At 33.3% G+C, this 17,044-nt stretch overlaps 3 protein-coding genes across 3 annotated transcripts; 2 read left to right on the top strand and 1 right to left on the bottom strand.

Annotated features, from left to right (window-relative positions):
• The first annotated feature begins 243 nt into the window (after positions 1–243).
• On the top strand, positions 244–7,559 carry LOTGIDRAFT_217598 (hypothetical protein). The gene is made up of 11 exons (XM_009060085.1): positions 244–288; positions 595–778; positions 1,308–1,466; positions 1,716–1,853; positions 2,029–2,198; positions 4,000–4,111; positions 4,259–4,372; positions 4,612–4,746; positions 4,959–5,104; positions 5,787–6,999; positions 7,378–7,559. Exons 1-10 carry the CDS (start codon positions 284–286, stop codon positions 5,854–5,856), a joined length of 1,233 nt encoding a protein of 410 aa, XP_009058333.1. The 5' UTR covers positions 244–283; the 3' UTR covers positions 5,857–6,999; positions 7,378–7,559.
• Positions 7,560–8,236: 677 nt separating this feature from the next.
• On the top strand, positions 8,237–13,107 carry LOTGIDRAFT_65334 (hypothetical protein; the record flags this gene model as incomplete). Its single annotated transcript, XM_009059958.1, has 5 exons — positions 8,237–8,272; positions 10,050–10,245; positions 11,549–11,719; positions 12,251–12,451; positions 12,881–13,107. Coding segments are annotated over 5 exons (831 nt in total), but the record flags the coding sequence as incomplete, so codon positions are not given.
• Positions 13,108–15,885: 2,778 nt separating this feature from the next.
• LOTGIDRAFT_122411 (hypothetical protein) lies at positions 15,886–16,839 on the bottom strand (the record flags this gene model as incomplete). Its single annotated transcript, XM_009060084.1, has 1 exon — positions 15,886–16,839. One exon carries the CDS (start codon positions 16,837–16,839, stop codon positions 15,886–15,888), a length of 954 nt encoding a protein of 317 aa, XP_009058332.1.
• Between the last annotated feature and the right edge of the window lie 205 nt (positions 16,840–17,044).

Genomic DNA, 17,044 nt, shown 5'->3' with positions numbered 1-17,044 from the left:
ACAGTCACCAGCAAATCGACGTCGTACGTGTCTAATTAGTTTTCAATTCAGATAGAAACTGCAGCTGAAAATTGGTATAGTCAAATAGAAAATACATCTTTACTCATAAAAATAAAATTATGACTGGACATGTATATGACTTTCCGTGTCGTATCATGTGCGATCATTTTACGTATGATAAATGATTATTATCATTACTAACGATAAGTAGGCTATCAGTAAATCTGACCCGATAAAGACAGATAAAGAGCAATTTGATGAGACATTGAATTGACTCGCCAAGATGTCGTAAGTTAACTCGATTCAATGTACACTTTACTTGCGTACGATATTTGATTTAATTAATGTTATTTTATCTAATACAGTTAGTTAACTTCTTGTGTCCACAATTCGGTCTGGAATCCGTATACACCAGAAGCAAATGCGATTTGCAAGCTTTCATTTTAGAATATTATGGATTCTAATAAGGATTACTGAGAACTACTTCTTCAAAGAATGAGTTTATCGGCTGGACAATGGTTCTGTTGACAATTCGAAGGTATCTTCTGTTCAGATATAATATCAACTAACTTTGAATGTAATTTAATTTTACAGAAATCGTCGAGACCCTGTTCTGCCTGATCGTAAACTAGAAGATCTATCTTTGGATACAGTAGCTGTTGTTGTCAAACCAAAGAAATACACTGGCAAGAAAACAATTCCACTAGCGACTCCAATATGTCATTCCTCTACTTTCAAACTCGAGAAAGTCGACGATTTCTTGGAGATTATGTCCCAGGTATGTCCTTAATTATCTTCAAGTATTCTGATAAGACCGAAAATGAAAAAACCAGTTCAATGTGTTGGGAAACTATAAGAGAGTATCTCTTATAAAACTTTATACTGGACAAATGTTGTCTGAATTGAAAGAAAACGAAAAAAACCTCTATATTACTAGGATAATACCAGCTGGTCCTTGACAAAACCTCTTGGTCTTGATATTTCCAGAATATTAATGCATAACCTTTACGGTTAGGTCGACTTAACTTTATTTAAGGTCACTGTTCCTTCAAACGCAGACTAAGGTTGGAACTAACGACCCAAACCAAAACACAAAGCACGCCTTCGGCATTGTCAAACAATGGGCATTTTGCACCATGTAATTTCTCAGCTTTAAAGAAATGTAAGTGGCCCCAAACCCCAAAATAAACTAATTTACGACCCTGACTATAATTTTTTACAACTTGCGATAAGCGAAATTTAGGTCGAATAAATAACCCATTAGTTTTTAAGATAGCAATGTCTTATATTTTTTGTCCATCTTGTAGGGTGGTGAAGTATATTCAAGATTAGGTAATAGTACAACTGATGCTGCAGAATGTCTGATAAATTCTATAGAAGGCGGGGCAGGTTCTCTGGTATATGCCAGTGGTATGGCTGCCATATCAACTGTTTTAATATCATATCTTAATTCGGGAGATCATATAGTAAGTTTTATGTTATTCAACACAGAGCCACTATTCCGGGGGTTGGATACTTCCTGGATGCTAATGGTGCTATCCAGTGCGAGATGTTTCCTTCAATTGTATTTCACAACATTCTAGTGAGAGTGATGCATCTCACAGGGGCTTACCTTGAAAATAAACTCGAGTTGTCCATATTTTGTTCACCGATTATATGTGTTGTCGCAATGTTACCTTTCATTAGCTCTACAGTTAAGATTTTTATAAATTCAGATTGTTCAGAATCCTGTATACTCTAATACACTGGTAATAATAAGAGAGTTTCAGAAGAAATATGGTATAGATGTAACAATCGTTCCAGCAGCATGTAACATTACAGAATACAGGAAAAACATCAAAGCTAATACCAAGGTAAAAGCACGAAATCTTGTGGAATTTGTTATATAAATCCGATTGTCTTGAGATGATATTACGAAGGAGGGTATTACTTCACTTTGTTTTCATGCATTCATAGTTAAGGCTCTGTTGTTTTTTTCCTTGCTGGCAACTGAAACAACTGATATCTTTTTAATGGATTTTTTTGCAGATACTTATGGGAGAAACACCATGTAATCCATGTATGACCATCCTAGATCTTGAAGCATTTGGTAAATTAGGTCAAGAAAAGGACATTTTAACAGTGGTTGACGCGACCTTTGGAAGTTGTTATTTACAACAGCCTATTGCTCATGGTGTGGATATCTCTATTCATAGTTGGTAAGATTTGGAAATGTAGGTAAATTTATCACAGTATGACCACAGATCGAATTTTGATCACAGTTTTTATCATAGTAAATTGGGCATCTTTGGTGACCTTGTGACCAAATCACTGCGATAGATTTACTCTTTTATGGTTATTTATTCACAATTTACGATGATTAAAAGTGGCCAACTTACCAAGCCTGAGACTAAATGTCTGTGTTGCGTGACCAACCACTGACTTAATTTCCCGTGACTAAATTTCAGCCCCAGACAGAGAAGCAGACCAACGAACATCTCATCTCGAAAGATTTATCCTACCAGCGTATGGCTATCATGTTTAATTTCAGAAATTAAAAATTCATTTAAGTTTAGTGTAGGAAGATCACTTATCCTTTACACGATACTGGTCGTGATAAAATCTTTAAATCAATAATTAATTTGAGAAAGGAAATCATAGGATTAGTTAAAAAAGGAAAACCTTCATCTAATTGTTATTTTAAATTCATTATTAATGTCATTCTATAAATGGATAGGCCTACTGATAAAATGACATCGCGAGATTTAAGATTATAAAATGTACCGCTATTTTTAACGATAAAGGTAGATATGTACGTGATTTCCAAGTCAAACGCACACTTTGAACTCTTGTGGGCAACGTTTAAGACAATATACCTATCTTTAAATCTTGTACCTGTATAATGTCAACAAAGTCCAAACGTACATCTTTGATATTGTTACATGGGTATATACTGCAGATTGCTGATATAAGCGGCATTGCATAGAAGTTTGGGAGATAAAAAAATCCTTATTGGGGTCCGATGTCTTTTGATAAGCCAAAATTAAAATTCATCGCGACGATCTGCGAATCAAATCACATTATACACTTTTCTTGAGAATTTGTGCCAAATCTATAAACATTAGACAAACCTTGATGAACAATGGACCCGTTTGTTAGTCTTTAAATAGCTGGATCCATTGTACCTTAGCTCGAGTATACAACCGGAACATTATATGAAGTGCTCTTTATGAAATACGATTCAAAAATTTAAATAAAAGTAACAGTAAACGTTTGATTTACGTTTTTCTCTGCAATTTCATAAGACCACTGAGGAGAGTTACAAAAATGTTGAAATCGAAATTTAGACGCCTCACATAGAATGATATCTTCTGCAAAGAGGTGAGATAGATAACAAGTCTTCGGTGCACTTGTGTCCGAAGCGTTGCACAGAGGTACAATGGGTCCCTCTTAACATAAGAGAACACCCGCCCCTTTAAAAATGATTCAGTCTTTTGACAAATTCTCGATGGTACAATATCTTCTTACTTTTCTGTTTAACTTCTTAGTCTTGTACTCTTTACTTCCATTTCCTCACTCGACATTACTTTGTTCTACCATGTTCTTCACTCTGTTCAAATACATTCCTCTCTACTCCCATCATATCATCTTCCTTCTCCACCACTTTCCTCACTTCCTCTTCTTCTTCCTTCTCTAATTTCTAAACTGTAAGGTTATCGCGAACAGTCTTCGAATCAATTTTGTATAATATTCATGATAATGTTTGTCATATCGAGTAACAATATAAGGCAACGTTCGGTCTACAAATAGATGATTTCATGTACCATTTCTTACGATATGAATATTTTGATATTGAATTCATTTTGATCATTATCGTTTTTGATCTGATTAAATGCGAATCAAGATTTAAATTGATTAACAAAAACCAATCAATCGAAATAAAACTCTGGATTTTATATCGCTTGGTAGTCCAAATGTTACCTCTTACACCACTGTATTGGTCTAATTGTTCAATTTCAGTACAAAATATATGGGAGGGCACAGTGATCTCACTGGTGGATGTGTAACTACACGAACTTTACAACAGTGGAAGATTATCAAAAAATGGTCAGCAACATTGGGCGGCATCATGGTGAGCATTTGGATAAAATTGGAGGCTTCATTCTCATTGATATTAAGTGATAAAGTAATAAAGTGATATTTATTTACATGCTGAATATTCATACATATTATTTTTTTCTGAGGCCCAAGATACCATAGATTATTCTTGATCTTTCAGTCTCCACATGACGCCAGCTTACTTATACGGGGTTTGAAAACCCTACCAATACGTATGGAGAAACACAGCCAAAATGGAAAGAGAATTGCAGAATACTTGGAACTACATCCTAAGGCATGTTTTTAATGTTTTGCAACATAAAATTGTTAATCTGACATGCCCGAGCAACACAAAAGTTGATTTCTAACCTAACCGGACAAGCTTGGTTCTTAGAAGGAAGTTCTTGTCGAGCTTCATTCTTCCAGCATGTATATTGAATGGACTAGAAATAATTTACGGAATATGTGTCGAAAAAAAAATGTGGCTAAACATCCCGAAATGCTTAATACACACAAAATTTTGCCGTATTTCAGATTGATAAAGTATTTTATCCCGGTTTACCATCACACCCACAACATGATATAGCAAAGAAACAGATGAAATCGTTTGGTGGGATGCTCAGAGCTGATGTTAAAGGCGGAGAACAAGGTGGAAGAACATTGGTTGAGGTATCAAGAATATTATATAATAAAACACAAATAGTTTATCACAGCCCAGAGATTCGGTGTCAGGACAAAAGTTTTAAATTTCGGAGAAGGGAGTCAACCAGCGATAGTGATCAACTGAATGGAAGCAGATTCCAACGTACAAGATCCACTTTTACTTTCAAGTCCAATATAAACTGCGATTTTTCAGTTTTCGGTGCAAAATTTCGTTTCAGTCACTGAATATAGTTAGTTTAGCTGTTTCTTTGGGAGGAGTGGAGAGTATTATAGAACAACCCTACACCATGACCCATGGCCCATATTTATACTCTCAAAAAGAAATAGATGAAAGTGGATTCACCCCTGGTACTCTTAGAATCAGGTAAATTGAGTAGGAGACAAACCCTACTTTTTAATTACATGGCATAATTCAATCCAACAAGTAAATACAATGTAAAAGTTGTATCAGATATACGGCATACTGGTAAGATAATCTGAGTGTAAGAAAACAGTCGCAATTAACGTAAAAAAATATACAAATTAAAGGGATAGTAAAGGGTTTTCTTACTTTTTTTATGTGCATCCAGAACACTGATAGCATCAATTTACACCATTCAAATTTTCAATCAGAAGTCATCAAGCACTTAGTTTCAGTGGAATTGCAGGAGCTACAGACGTCTGATTGAAAATTGGAATGGTGCAAATTGATGCTATCAGTGTCCCAGTTATATGAAAACAATCCCTTTAATTGATTTGGAAGTTCGACAACATACTAATCCCCTGCAGAATCTGATTGCATAAACTAGTTTACACTTCTTATATATTGCTTGGTATATACAAGGTGTATCAGATTGTTTAACAGTGATAATCTTGATTCCATACTTCTAAAGTACAATATAACTTAAAACTGTAAGATTCTGGATCTTGCAGTATGGAATCAGAATGGTTGTTTATTTTGGTATGTTAAACTAAGGAAGGCTGTGGTATCACTGAAATTCCATGGTACAGTCCATTGAGTATATTCCCACATATCACCATTATACCGTTTCTTTTCTTTCTTTTAGTATTGGATTGGAAGATGTAGATGACCTTATAAAAGATTTTCAACAAGCTTTGGAAAAAGTGAAAGTATAAAAATAGAATGAGTTTAAAAAATACTTTCACTGATATGAAATGTAGTTTTACATCTTATTTTTCTGCTCCGGATGACCAATGAAATGAAAAGGACAATAATGAAACCATCAAAAAAAATTTCAAAATTCATCATTATTTGATGGCTTATCTTTATTAATATGATTAGTAAAACTGCATATAATATAATGGAGCATGTAAACTTTATTAAATTTTTATCAAATTGTCTTAAGTTGTGGTTGATTGCCTCACCAAGTTGTGTAATATGAAGCACTTTTGTCTTTCTGTCAAAGGATGATTCAATGGAAATTTCTGCATATTTACATTCAAGTATAAACAGACAGGAATCAGCAAAATTACAAAATAGACCAATAGTAGAAGTTATTTTTTTTTTGAAAACATTCTTTAGATGCAAACTGACGCTACAATGGTTTTACTTTGCTAACATAAGAACAAATAGTAGTTCAGCTTAAGCCACACCCCTTACATGGAGCAGTCACTTATGTTTGTGATACGATCCTGGTCACTAGGTCAGGCATATTGTTTCATATGTATTTCTTGCTAGCTTATGGACATTGTCTTCTGATGAACAGTTTTGTTTGGCGTACACATCTTTTCACTCTGTCATCTGTATGTAAGGAATTCACAATGGTTAATATTACCCTTATCCCACCATTGTTCGTTTTCTACCTCTCATTCTCACTTCCTCGAGTTTTTTAATAACTTCATTTACCTCACCTTTACTAGACTGACTGTAAGAATCTAATATGACCTGAAATATCTCCTCACTATTGGGATGGGTGCTAAGAAAGGCTCTTTCTAAAACATACAAATCTACACCCTTATCTTCAGCTAAACTATCAAAATAACTCAAACCAAAATCTATAAGAACGATTTCAGCAAAGCCATTCTCAGTATTCTTTAAGAGCATATTAGATGTCGTAAGGTCTCCATGTATTATATTATTACTATGTAACTTGTTCAGCAGTTGTCCAATGTTTTTGGCCAATTTAACTAATTTTTCACTGTTATGTTGGTGTTGTAACTGAAAAATATATTCCCGAACAGTGACAGAATTCTCTATCTTTTCAATGATAATACATCTGTTTTCCATATCTACCATATACAAGCATGGACATTCTATTCCTGAAAATATCCATTGAAATAGTTTAAACGAAGAGTGATATCATAAAAGGTGGGATATGATTTGATGAAATAATGTCAACTTGGCATTCAAAGCTATGATCTTTCATCTTTTATAAGAAATTTGGAAGATTCTTGTTAACAAAACAAGGTGTGCAATGCACTATGCAGAACACTTCAGTTCAAGCACAAAGAAACAGGTGGGGTATTGATAACTATGTATGCTAAAATCATTGAGAGACTAGTTAAATAAATGCTTAGTGCTATTATATATATCAATGATTTCCGATATTAAATCGCTATATACTAAATTGAGATTAAGTTCTTATCGATCAAAGTCAAAGATCGAAGGCTTAATAAGCCCATCTTTTCCCTACTCACCACTCATCTTGCAACGTAACAGTGCACGGGCTTCAGCCTTCATTCTTTGGGTTGTCAAAGACTTATCTAACGACGGATGTCTGTAGGACTTGACAAATCTTTCTTTTGTAATGCATGGTTTACTGTAAAATGAGCCAGTGTAGAGTTTTCCTTCAGCCCCCTGGTTTATCATAACTTTCGACTCCATTTTATTTGCTAAATCGAAAGTAGACACACGGTGAATGGAGGTCTCATTTTGACTGAGTATTTTATTTCATAAATGATTATAAACCTTGAATTAATGCTTTGAAAAGCGTCATCAAATAAATAAAATTGAGTTATAGGTTGTAGCAGTAGAGATGTAACAAACGTAAATTATTTAGAACTATTCTGAACACATTTTTTTTATATATAGCAGGCATTGATGACTGGTCCCTTCCCAAGGTTGTTTCATGCACATCAGAAAAGCCAGGAATTTTCACAGAATCGACATAGAATCAGGTTATCTAATGATTAGAATTTCTTTAATTGGAATGAAAAACTTTAATTATATGCTTATGTGTCATAAGATATATCATTCATTCAATAACCAGGCATACATTTTTTTTTCTTTAAAATTCTGTAGGGGAAAGTAGGGGGAATTCATCCCCTTATTCTGTTGCTACCAATCTTTTGTAATATTTTATATGTAAAATATAACATTTGCATTTTTCAGAATATTATGTCAAATTGAAAATGATGTTCTAGTCTTCACTTCTACAAGTGGACATCAACAAGGGTGTTTTTAACGTAGCCTAGAGCTCTGAGAGTAAGGGAAATGTTTAAATTGGGTGAAAGCCAAGAAGGTACAAGTGATGCCAATGAACCTGGAAGGTGTTCTCTTTATTATTTTCCAACATCTTTTTCTTCTCAAAAGGTAAATAATTTCAAATGATGTTAATTTTTCTTTTCTAGAACAGGTCAAATTGCACTTTCCTCCAGTTGGCTAACTGCCTCTACATATATAACTCATACCCTGAATTAGATTTTTGTTGCATTGAATTGGCACATAATTTCCATGCATCATTACCTTAAAGGGACATTCCACTTTTTTTTAGATTGAAAATTTCTTTTGCTCAAATTTGTGAAAACTATATACCCGGTACCTAGAGAAATGTGCCTTTTAACGTATCAGAAAGTAAAAGAATCTGGCCATAATTTTAAATGCCACAAGTATTTAAAACATTGCGTAAGGTTTTTTCAGTTCGTTCTTTAATATTTTTGATAATGAAAACATTTGACAAAAAAACCAAATATCCCTTTAAGTATATTTTTGTGAATTTTGATTAAAAAATTATGTAATGATTAATAATAAAAAAAACACGCCCCATTTAATGAACATGCACTTGTTTTAAGGCTTTATAAATTAATTTCATAGTCTTGCTATTAATTAAGTATTTTTAAGTTATACAGTAGTGTTGTAAAAATAAGTTTGATTCTTTAATTAGAATTTTAATACTAGTACAAAAAAAAATACTACAGTAGTAGCCTTTATTTAACCTCAAATGTATTCTTAAATAAATTTGACACTCGAGTATATCTGAAAAATTTGTCGCTGTAAAAACGCACATCTTGTCTATAGACGAAAAGACGAGGTATTTGTTACGAAAATGGATATTTTAAAAAATAAGTTGTTATTATTTTCTTACAAAGAGAAGTGTCGTATTTCGATCGTTAATTTTTGCAAATAGGCCATATCTATGCTGTTCTTATTTACTCCCCGAAATGTCGTCTGCAATCCATTTCAGTATAATTCCTTATTCAGCACAATCTGTGACTTCGATACTATTTATAGTAACAATCACGCATCATTTGTTTCTGTGCCGAATCTCAGTCCTTGAGAAAAATTAATTAAAGGTGTGACAAATTTATCAAGATTTCATTGTTTTAGTCACCGAATCTTATAATAAGTTTAATTCATTATTAGAAATTTTATATTATCAAAAACTGAACTTTGAATATGCTTTGCTTTTAAATTAATTTTTTGATGACTGTCAATATATTTATTTATTTATATGAGGAGTGTGTTTCTAGAAAATAAATTGATTTGGGTGAAGTTTTAAATTGACAGGTGTGCCATTTTGGAGGATTGATTTTAGTGTTGAATATGTGTAAAAGCCTTCAGAAGTACTAAAAATGTTAAAAAATCGCAAATTTCCTTAAAAATAATTCAAACTAGAAATTTTACTCACTATTTCTATATATGTAATTTCTATATATCACAGAGTATCTTAAAAAGAAGATTTTTCAAGAACATCAATGGATTTGAAGGCTCACATTTCTGTGAATTGTATTACTGTTTGGCTTAGCTAAAAAATTCCCGTTTCTGAAACTTAAGTATGATTGGTCAAAAAAAATTGTGCCCATGTCCCTTTAACCTTTTCTCAAACATGCTGGGAAAAAGATTTATGAATGTTGTTAAACTCTACAAGCTATGAACTAGTATATTTAGATATAGAGCATCAGACCCTTTCTCAAAACTGGTTGTGCAAGCTGACTTATACTTCATGGTTTGTTCTTCAGTATGACACCCTAAACAGAGTGGCCAAGCTAGCTAGTTATTAATAGACCAACTTAAATGTCTGGGGTTTGATCTTGACATTAGCAGAGATAGTATTTGAAATGAAATTTCTCAGATGCTGTGTATGTTGTAGGTTCTATTAGCATTGTATGAAAAAGATGTCAAATTCAAGCCAAAGTTAGTGAGTTTATTCCATGGTCAACATATGGAACCGTGGTATGTGAAGCTAAACCCAAGTGGTGATCATGTCCCAGTATTTATCCATGATCAAAATGTTTTGTGTAATCCTGAGAAGATCGTTGATTATGTAGATGAACATTTTGATGATGGTGAGTTTTGAAATTATATATAAAGCTATTTAGACAAATCTTGCCATTACACCTTTGAATGTTTCTTGATGGCATGCTCTTAAAAGTGAATAATAATGGAATTGATCTCCTATTTTGTAAGTTCAAGGTATGGCTTTAATGGTCAAATGGTACATTAATCATGATAATTAATTAATCTAATGAAATAAAGTATATTGGTACCGGTGATTGAGGCATTATAATTAATTTTTATCTCATCCCTACCATATGATAGGGAGCCGCGGTGGCTCAGTGAGTTAGACGCTTGCTCGCTAACCTGAGGGTCCAGGGTTCAATCCCGGCATAGGTCGAGATAATACCTTTGGATTTTTCAACCCGGTTTCCCCCTGTCAGTGATGCAGGTAAGAGGGGTTGACATGGAAAAAGCGTCTAGTCGTTCGGATGGGACAATAAACCGAGGCCCCGTGTGCTACAGGCTGTGCACGTTAAAGATCCCTCGACAGTTGGAAATCGAAGCAGGCTCATGGCACCCTGCATGGCGTTTCCCGTCTTTATTAGCCCACAAGGTGCAGAAGAGTAGGACGTAAAACTCCATTCATTTCATTTTCATTTCCTACCATATGATACAGATGACCTCCCATTAAATTGGACATATTACCTATAGTCTTACTAACATTTGCGTACATTATTGATTGTATTTATCAGAATTTTCAATACACTAAAAATGTACCTTAATATTACCCATACAGTATTCATTCATTTGAAAAAATTCCTCATTCTTACCATTAATTGATTGAAAGATTACCCTTTGCAAATATTGAAAATGTTTCCCTATTCTTACCATTAGTTGGAATATTACCATATACTTATCAGTTATTGGAAATTCACCATATACTTACCATTAATTGAAATATAAACAATATACTTACCATTAATTGAAGTATAAACAATATTCGTACCATTAATTGGAATATAAACAATATACTTACCATTAATTGGAATATAAACAATATACTTACCATTAATTGGAATATAAACAACAATATACTTACCATTAATTGAAATATAAACAATATACTTACCATTAATTGAAATATAAACAATATACTTACCATTAATTTGAATACTTGATACCAGATACTTGGATTTAGAGCCTAATTTGAGGACTTTTCATTGATTCTATTTAACATTGCTTTTACAGACATATTTAACACAAAAGTTGACACAAAATCCGAGAAAAGGTTTTTTTTATATATCCGCATTTCTTTTTATTCGTGTCTTTATTTAATGCATATATCGACATATCAAACTCATTTTGTTGTAGGTCCCTGTTTAGTGCCATCACAAACTAGTAGCTTAGGACAGAAAGTAGCTGCGGTACGGGGACAATTAGATAATATTCCCGTAGATGTCATAACATATGGTATAATATTCCATCCCCACTTGTCAGATGTTGGTTGCAGAATTCCATTTGCTGTTCAGCGTAGCATGAGAGGTGTGTTGATTTGACTTTCCACCTGAATTTGTATTTATATTAGTGGCTTTCAACCTGAGGATATTATCCCCCAGGGATTTTATAGGTGACATTTGTGGCTTTTGATTTGCCTTCCGCTGTAAGAAATTCCTGTACCAGAAAAACTTAATGACCATATTATTATATAAATGATGTCGCATCATAATCTAGTAAAGTACTCCTGAATTTATATATAGTAAGCTTAAAGAACCCCTGATGTGCAATACAAAGGATTGTAAACATCCTTGAAATCCTTTTAGTATGAAATTTAGTGAAATATATACAAAGTTAAATACCCCAAATAGAGTGCAATATATTTATCCACTAATGTACATAATTATGTACTTTAACATTCATTAAAGGCGACATCCCAGAAGAAGAAAAAACGGTTAAAGCACTCAGTAATTGGAGGCCTTATACCAAACTATCACGTTGTAGGAGGCTTGCAAACATGACCAGAGATCTGCACCAAGCTTTATCTCAATGTAAAAAATGCTTTAAATGATCTTATAGAAAACTTTGCCAGAAGATTGAGGTACTTAACTCATAAAGCTACAAGGCATCCTAATCTTCGAGATGGTTATTTAGCGAAAAGTCAAACAGCAGCACAGAAATATGATGTTATTACTGATGAAGAGAAGGTCAAAGGTCAACTTGAACAGTTAGAGATCATTCTAGAGGAAATGGAGGGCATGCTTCAATCTTTACATGAATGTAAGTTATAGGTCACAATCTGTAATCCCTCCGAAACTTCATCGGTTATTTCCATGTAAGAAATATACATGGTTTCGCATTATTTGAATGTTTCGTATTATTTCCATTTTTTGTATTATTTCCATGTTACAACCATGCATGTACATGTACTTAGTTTCGTATGGTATTTATTCTCTTATCCATAGTATCAGTTAAGGTTAGGATTGTGCCTTCTAAACGTGATATATGATTAGATCTCACTGATTTTGACCATTGCTATCCATAACTTGATATTCAACCAGAGACATACTTCTTGTTGACTTACTAAAGATTATTTTAAGGTTGTAGATACTATATTGGTCAATCTCGAGTCGATTTTGAAATTTTGACTTCACCCAAGTTAAGTTTTTTGTTGACAAGTCAAGATATTGTATCTATCATATTTTTCAGCCGAAACGTATACTAATCCTGATATTTGGTTGTTTGGTCCACAGTTTACTGCTGCTGATATCACCTTCTCTGTTCTTCTGAATCGCCTGGTATTATTGGGTTTAGAGTCGCGGTATTTTCCCAATTATAAATGTCCATATATTGACCGTTACTATCAGCAACTACACCGTAGATCAACGTACCGACTAATTCAGAAAGAGGTAGCCAACATGAGATTGACATTGGTTTGGGAAGATCTGAAAGCTGTTTCTCCTTATATGGTTGGTGTTTCAGGTGTATTGCTCACAGGTTTAATAGCTTACTGGTTTCTCAAGAAGATCAAGTCCGCATAGTGCAATTTTGATACTTATATAATAAGCTAGTAAGTAACAACATAATTTCCCTGTTGAAATAGTACTCAATACATAAATGTAGACCTACAGATATATAGAAATACCATGGTTAAAATAGTGCTCAATACATAAATTTATTATTGTGGAGCGATATAGAAACACATAAGTATGGACATGTTATGACATGATTTACATATTTCATGCTGTGCGATCTACAGACAACTGACCTATTTCAGGCTGCATAATATTTTTTTTCAAACTTCAGTAGGTTAGGAAGGCAGTAAGTTGTTTGTAGACCGACAAGTTGATTTTGAATAATACTACTATTTAAGAAACAGACCATCAAGTAGATAAATATCATAAAATTTAGACATTTGAAAACAGTAAGTTTGATTTGAGGTTTGCTTATTCTACAGAACCATTCTTAAATACTCACAATATTTTCATTTGAATGCCTTTCTTTATTTCAGCATAAAAAAGTTTAACTGGAATGTTCCTTCTTTTTTTCCAGTTTGTAGATATTTAATTTTTAAATATTTTAACGGAATGAGCGAGAAGCATGATTATTGTTATTTAATTAGTTATTTTTAAGATTTTATTCCTCTTTCTATTCTTTAATTACATGCTATTTGCCATCACGATTTTAAAACTTCATCGGTTTCAGTCCAAGCATATGTTATAGAAGAGAATACAAATACGGAGTATTACCACTATTTATAATCGAGTGCAATAATTAACGTTGGAGTATAAAAGTATATTATAATAAAAGAATGCACCTCTGCCCTTTATAATATACATTTTTATGTCACTACCCTATAAATGCCTGTATTTCCTTTCGGTGACACAATAATCGTATTTAGATATCACGAAGGGCGTTTTTCTTGTAGCCCCCTACTCCTGGAGAGCTAGGTTTTCACGACACAGAATGAGCTGTACATTCCCTTGAAGTAATATGGAATATAGTTGGTTGTTATGAAATACGTGTAATGTATAAAATATTTGAATGATATATTTATTACATAAAATGTTCGCAGGTATTGTTGTCGACTCCTTTTTACATTCTCTTTGAAATATTGTACAGCTGATCTGTAACCAGTTAAAGAAACATATAAGATGATGACATATGAACATCTTGTATGTGTAGCCTGACGTTTGCAAAAAAAGACTCTTTACGACATCATTTGGTATCTTGTTGGTAAAAGGATATTTCGGTAATTGTTCTTATTTCCCTAGACGTATACATGTATAGACAGTTTTCCAGTTCAAAGGCTTCTCAAACAGACATGGCCGCTAGTAAAAAAGTCCAATACAGCCCTGCCTTCCTTATGATATTACTGATTCTCTCTTGAAATTTTTTTTTATCACCACGACAAACTCACTCAGTTGGTTTCACAAAAATAATAAATAACTTAGTTTGAAACTATATTTATTTGAAAAACAAAAAATAAATTCTCTTCAATAAGTAATAAAGTTAGTAATAACATTATTTTATATTTACAGCAATTTAAAATGTTAACAATTTTAAAAGAATGTATAATTCGCACATTGATTATTAACAGCTGTTGAGCGTAAATTTGAAAAGAAATTGGTTGGATGAAAAGATATGCATGAAAAGCTGAAAATGATCCATTTACAAATAGCATATCATATGTTTACTGTAAATGTATCATTTTTAACTTTCTGTCTCACAACACTATATAGCGGCCAAGGCAAGTTTATTCATTCAGAGAAACAGTCTAATTAAAATTAGACCAAACTTTAGTGTTTTTTTTAGTTTTTTTTGTCATATATTATTTTTAGCATAGCCACTTCACAGTAAGGTCTTACGACTGGAGTTTTTGACTTCACCTGATGACGTTTACTATAACCAATCAAATTTAACACTGTCAGTTCGGAACATCCAATAAAATTCAATCAAAGCTTTGTGTATGACATTCAGAAAGAAACTACTGTATGTCTTCAAAATAAAATTCGAAAGTATTGGAGGCGTATTCAAGCAAGAAAGCGCCGACCATGGCTACAAAAACAAAATACATATAAATTAGATTGATCTAACATTACAGTCAAAAGTGTATCAACATATTTTTTCAATCCCTTGTTCAACGTGACTTTCGCCATGATTTATGGTAGTATTTCGCAACATCGCATACGTATACGTATAAATTATTACAGGATACCCTGGTTAAAGTTATGACTATATATAAAAAGTGATTATATATTTCCTGTTTTCTTAAAAATATGTCTTTATGTGATCCGTTTACATAGGTGATGTAGTAGCCTTTATTATTATCAAATATATTCGTTGAGCTCACGTAAAATAAGTACTGTGATGGTTGCCGATGGTGAGATGGGGCACAAACCTCGTATAAGTGTTATTATGTAGACATTAATATGAAAGCCAAAGTTTAAACTTCAATGAGCTACCGGCAAAAAAAATAAAAAAAACCTCTATTTTATAACATCACTCGAAGAAAAATGTCCTAAGTTATAGATGAAGCTAAGTTATAGAATTCCAGTAAATACGGGTAGCTATTACCTTAATATGAAACCCAAAGTATAATCCACAATGGCCCACGGGCAAAAACAGCCAGCCTCTACTTTATAAAATCAATTGAAGCACAATGTCCCAATTTTTAGATGAAACTAAGCTAAAAATTTAATATTGAGCGCACTTTAAATGTTTTTACACTTTTTCAGTTCACTCTCTTGTAAAAATGGGAGTATTTTGATGCATTCTGTCACACCGTCTTCAACAGATATCGTAGATCTGAAGCCCAGTTTTCGAATTTTGTCATAGCATACCTCATAATCACGCTTGTCTTTATCTTCGCCTGTAGTCGAAATATAAATTTCACATTCAGGAACTTTGGCCTGAATAATTCGAGCCACTTGTTCTTTCGTGAAGTTCATGTTTTCGTCCCCAACATTAAAAGCTTCCCCTTTCATCAATTTATAATTCTCCATGGCAAATATAAAGGCTTTTGCAGCGTCTTTAACGTGCAAGAATGTTCTTCTAAAATGACCTTCATATAAATCAAAACTTCTAATGGTTAAGGCCTTGTATGTGAGATCGTTAACAAGAAGATCCAGGCGGAAACGAGGAGACACACCAAAGACAGTGGCTAATCTGAGTGCTACACCACCAGCTTCCAGTACAAGTTTCTCTCCACCAGCTTTACTCTTTCCATACAACGATAACGGACTGATCTGCGTCTTTTCTGTACATAGTCCATCAACAGCACCATAACACGAACCAGTACTTGCATAGATGATTCTCTGGTCGGGAGATAAGAGTTGTATAATGTTATTTGTACCATCAACGTTAGTATTTGTAGCCTTGTCTCCGTCTTTATCACAGGCAGGGTAACCAACAATGGCTGCTAAATGAATGATCGCGAACTTTCCTTTCATCATAGGGGCAAGTTCTTCTTTATTACAGATGTCACCTCGAACTATGTGTAATTTTGGATGTGCTGCTACTGGCAGTAATGGTGATATTCCCCATAAGAACTTCTCAAATACAGTGACTTCATAACCAGAGGACAACAGCATTGGCACCAACGTGGAACCAATATATCCAGCACCACCTGTTACCAAAATATGACCTTTCTCATTATATCCATTCATATTATTAACTTGACCATTTATATTCTCCATAGTAGTACTGTCAGATTCATACAAGTTGAACTGAATACACTGATATCAACCTGTAATAGAGAAGAATTTAAGTTTGTTATGACTCCATCAAATATCATAAAATGATGGGAATTTATGTAAAACTATCCTATTCGTGAATGGGGTTGAACAAAGGCATTGACGTGCTATGTACAAT

This window comes from Lottia gigantea (genome assembly GCF_000327385.1).
Source record: "Lottia gigantea unplaced genomic scaffold LOTGIsca_40, whole genome shotgun sequence".
Classification (NCBI taxonomy): Eukaryota; Metazoa; Mollusca; class Gastropoda; family Lottiidae; genus Lottia; species Lottia gigantea.
Note: the sequence above shows the minus strand (reverse complement) of the source record. Positions and strands in the feature narration are given on the sequence as shown.

Excerpts from the sequence above, each read along its gene's own strand:
- LOTGIDRAFT_217598 (XM_009060085.1), top strand. Across the intron at positions 4,747-4,958 it reads GTGGAAGAACATTGGTTGAG|TCACTGAATATAGTTAGTTT; the intron begins GTATCAAGAATA and ends ATTTCGTTTCAG. Across the intron at positions 5,105-5,786 it reads CCTGGTACTCTTAGAATCAG|TATTGGATTGGAAGATGTAG; the intron begins GTAAATTGAGTA and ends TCTTTCTTTTAG.